The 3,566-nt window shown below is 42.6% G+C and overlaps 1 protein-coding gene across 1 annotated transcript; it reads left to right on the top strand.

Moving 5' to 3' along the window:
- Positions 1-1,008: 1,008 nt before the first annotated feature.
- LOC129674006 (olfactory receptor 1468-like) lies at positions 1,009-3,541 on the top strand (the record flags this gene model as incomplete). The annotated part of the gene is made up of 2 exons (XM_055603878.1): positions 1,009-1,017; positions 2,792-3,541. Coding segments are annotated over exons 1-2 (759 nt in total), but the record flags the coding sequence as incomplete, so codon positions are not given.
- Between the last annotated feature and the right edge of the window lie 25 nt (positions 3,542-3,566).

Below are 3,566 nucleotides of genomic sequence, written 5' to 3'. Positions count from 1 at the left end.
ATCTATCTATCTATCTATCTATCTATCTATCTATCTATCTATCTATCTATCTTCTTACTATTCTAAGTGTGGTCCACAGACCAGAAGAGTAATGTAAAATTTGAACTTCTAACATATAGAATCAGGTTTTATGTCAAGATCAGCTATGAGTAAGGCAATTGGATGCTTTATATGTAAAATAATTTTTTAGAACCCTCTATGCTTTCTTTATTTTTCAGTGCCAGGGATTGAACTTAATACCTTAGGGATGCCAAAAAGTCCTCTACCACTGGGCTGTATCTCCAGTGTGAAGCTCTGTGCTCTATGACTCTTATGTACAGCCTTAAATGAAAACTGCATATATGCCAGGTGAGGGAGATGAGAAGCACCATCATGGGAATGGCTCAAACGTATCTTCCTGGTGAGTGGCACTGTCTTTTAGCTGGTATCCCTTGGTGTGATTCAACATGACAGCTAGATGCCAAAATGAGATCTTCCTCATTTCTCAGAAATGCAGCATTTAGAGAAGACACATATACAAAATTTTACTGGTGCTTTTTCTTATTGTAGTTCTAGAATGTAGATATATGTATATATATATATGCAAGAAAGCAAACATTATCAATGTGGCTAGACAAAACAATACCAGTAGGACAAAAACTCCAGTATTTAGATTCAGTTATTTATCTTTAGAGGAAAAGGTCCCATGGGTTCATTGTTCCTCTTCAGCTTTCTTAGCTTTAAGCTCCCAACATGTGCTTATATATTGAGACAAGCTGGAGCATAGTCTCAAGGGTAAAAATTATTGCCTTTCCTTCCTTCTTCCCAAATAACTAAATCTATCACATTATTTTCATCCTAATATCAACACAAAGGACAAAATTTGTGTATAATGTATAATAGATTTATATATTATGTGTAATACACTTATAAATATATAATAGATTTCTAAATTTAGGATAAAAGTAGCATGTATAGGAGTATGACGTTTTCCAAGAGTCTAATTACACCCAGGAATTATGTATTAAGATGTCTGAAGTTCTACACCATTCAAGCTAAGGGCTCCTTTTGGGAAGAATTATTAGCAGTGATCGACATAGGTGAGTGTTTGCAGTCCTTCAAGCTGAGGGACTCTGTGTCTCACCCTGAGGTACAGCCAACAGAAAAAAATCAATGGTCATATCCAGGCGCCATGCCAGGTACTGTCCATGTTACACAATGGCGCACAGCCTTTCCTTCATGGAGTCTACATGAACTCAGTCAAAGCGGTGATGAGGTCTTGAGTGCTGGGGATGACATGATGCTGAAGAGGCATGGCAGCCGGTCTCCCCTAGAAAGGCATGAAAGAGTCAGCGCACACATGTAATGTGCATGGTGGGTGAACTGAGGGTTAGCCAGGTGAACTGGAAGCACAGGAAGATGAGCCAGGCAGAGAATTAGCAGCCATGAGAGTGGGAGTGAGGAGATTGTGACTGCTGAGTCATGCATTGCTCTATAAGACATGTCTACGCAGTGGTCAGATGATAATGGGGAGGGAGGCAAGGGACAACTCTTGAGGAAAATTTTGTCTTTTGTGCCCTTAAAAATGTTTACTTTCATTTTAAAACCAGTGAGCATTTATGCAACGTTTAGCATGACAACGATCATCATGTTTACATCCCAGACAGCCAGAGAGTGAAGAAGTTGACAAGGGTAAGTGTGGAAGCAGGATAGTCCTTGCAACCATGAGCTATCAAACATCATGAATGTATGCACTGGTGTATACACAATAGGCCCATCAGCAGGCAGGCATGGATAGGGCTCCACCCCTCATCCCTAAACTATTTTGTCCTGATAGTTTCAGGGAAAGGACCATTATTGTCTTTGGTTGCTTACACACTGATGACTCCACACTCTGATAAATAGTTCCAATCCAGGGTCAGACAGCTAGCCCTCAAAAAATTAAATAACCCATAAAACAAAGCAAAGAGTCATGAATCTGTGAGAGGGGCAGGTGGTAACAAAATAAAGGTTTGGTGAGGGTGGGGAAGAAAGCAACCAGAATACATTATATACGTGAAACAAATTGTCAAAAATTTAAACTAATAAAAATAACTAAAAAGACAAAGAAAAAAGAAGTGGGGAGGAAATAAGGAAGCAGGGATAAGGAAGATAGAGGAAAAAAGTACAGAACCTGTGGGACTTTCTACATTGCTAGAGAAACAAAATTGTTAGAGAGAGAACATTCTTAGGATTCTGACTTGAGACTAGGTTTTTTTCACTCTGAAAAAAAGATGGAAGAGTGGGTTGGGAAAAGGCCAGAGGAAATCAAGTGTGGACATGAAGATGGCCCTGATACGCGCAGGAGCAGCTGCTCATTAGGCATTTGATGGCAGGAAGTGACGGCGGAGGTATGCACATGAAGCTCAGGTGACCATGGATGCCATGTGAACAATCTGAAGGCTGGAGCTCCAGCATCACAGGAGAAAAGTGCCCAGGGAAATGCTCCAGGAACCCGTGATATGGAGCACACTGTCAGAAAAAGAGAAAGAAGGGGCATAGCATCATCAGGAGAACTGGGGACCATAGAGCTAACCCTGAGTGTGTTTCAGATGGGAGAGAAGGTCAATGATGTTGCTTTCAATGCTAGTGGGCAAAAGTGTGCCAGGTGGCTGAGATGTAGTTATGGTGTATTTCTGATTGCAGCTTCAGCATTCAGGTATAAAGATGAGAGTAAATATTGTAGAATGCATTCATAGACCACATGACATAGGCACATATTGGCTTTAATTTGGATTGTAAGGAGATTTTCATTTTCTCTTAAAGATTGTAGATGCAGGGCACTACAGAAAGGAATCAAACTGTCATCTCTCAGTTCCTCCTCCTGGGCCTGCCCATTCTCCCAGAGCACCAGCATCTGTTCTATGCCCTGTTCCTGGCCATGTACCTCACCACTGTCCTGGGGAACCTGTTAATCATTGTCCTCATTCAACTGGACTCCCATCTCCACACACCTATGTACTTGTTTCTCAGCAACTTGTCCTTCTCTGACCTCTGCTTTTCCTCTGTCACAATGCCCAAGTTGCTGCAGAACATGCAGAGCCAAGATCTATCCATCTCCTATGCTGGCTGCCTGGCACAAATGTACTTTTTCCTGTTTTTTGCAGACCTTGAGAGCTTCCTTCTGGTAGCCATGGCTTATGACCGCTATGTGGCCATCTGCTTCCCCCTTCATTACAGCAGCATCATGAGCCCCAAGCTCTGTGGGAGTCTGGTGGTGCTGTCCTGGGTTCTGACCACATTCCATGCCATGCTGCACACCCTGCTCATGGCCAAATTGTCCTTCTGTGAGGACAACGTGATCCCCCACTTTTTCTGTGACATGTCTGCTCTGCTGAAGCTGTCCTGCTCTGACACACATGTTAATGAGTTGGTGATATTTGTCATGGGAGGCATCATTCTTGTCCTTCCGTTTGTGCTCATCACGGTGTCCTATGCACGAATTGTATCTTGCATTCTCAAGGTCCCTTCTGCTCGAGGTATCCGTAAAGCCTTCTCCACCTGTGGCTCCCACCTGTCTGTGGTCTATAGCCTGAGGAACAGAGACA

The sequence above is a fragment of the Psammomys obesus genome, unplaced genomic scaffold (assembly GCF_907164565.1).
Source record: "Psammomys obesus unplaced genomic scaffold, mPsaObe1.curated_primary_1811, whole genome shotgun sequence".
Lineage (NCBI taxonomy): Eukaryota > Metazoa > Chordata > Mammalia > Rodentia > Muridae > Psammomys > Psammomys obesus.
This window is presented reverse-complemented; position numbering and strand designations above follow the sequence as displayed.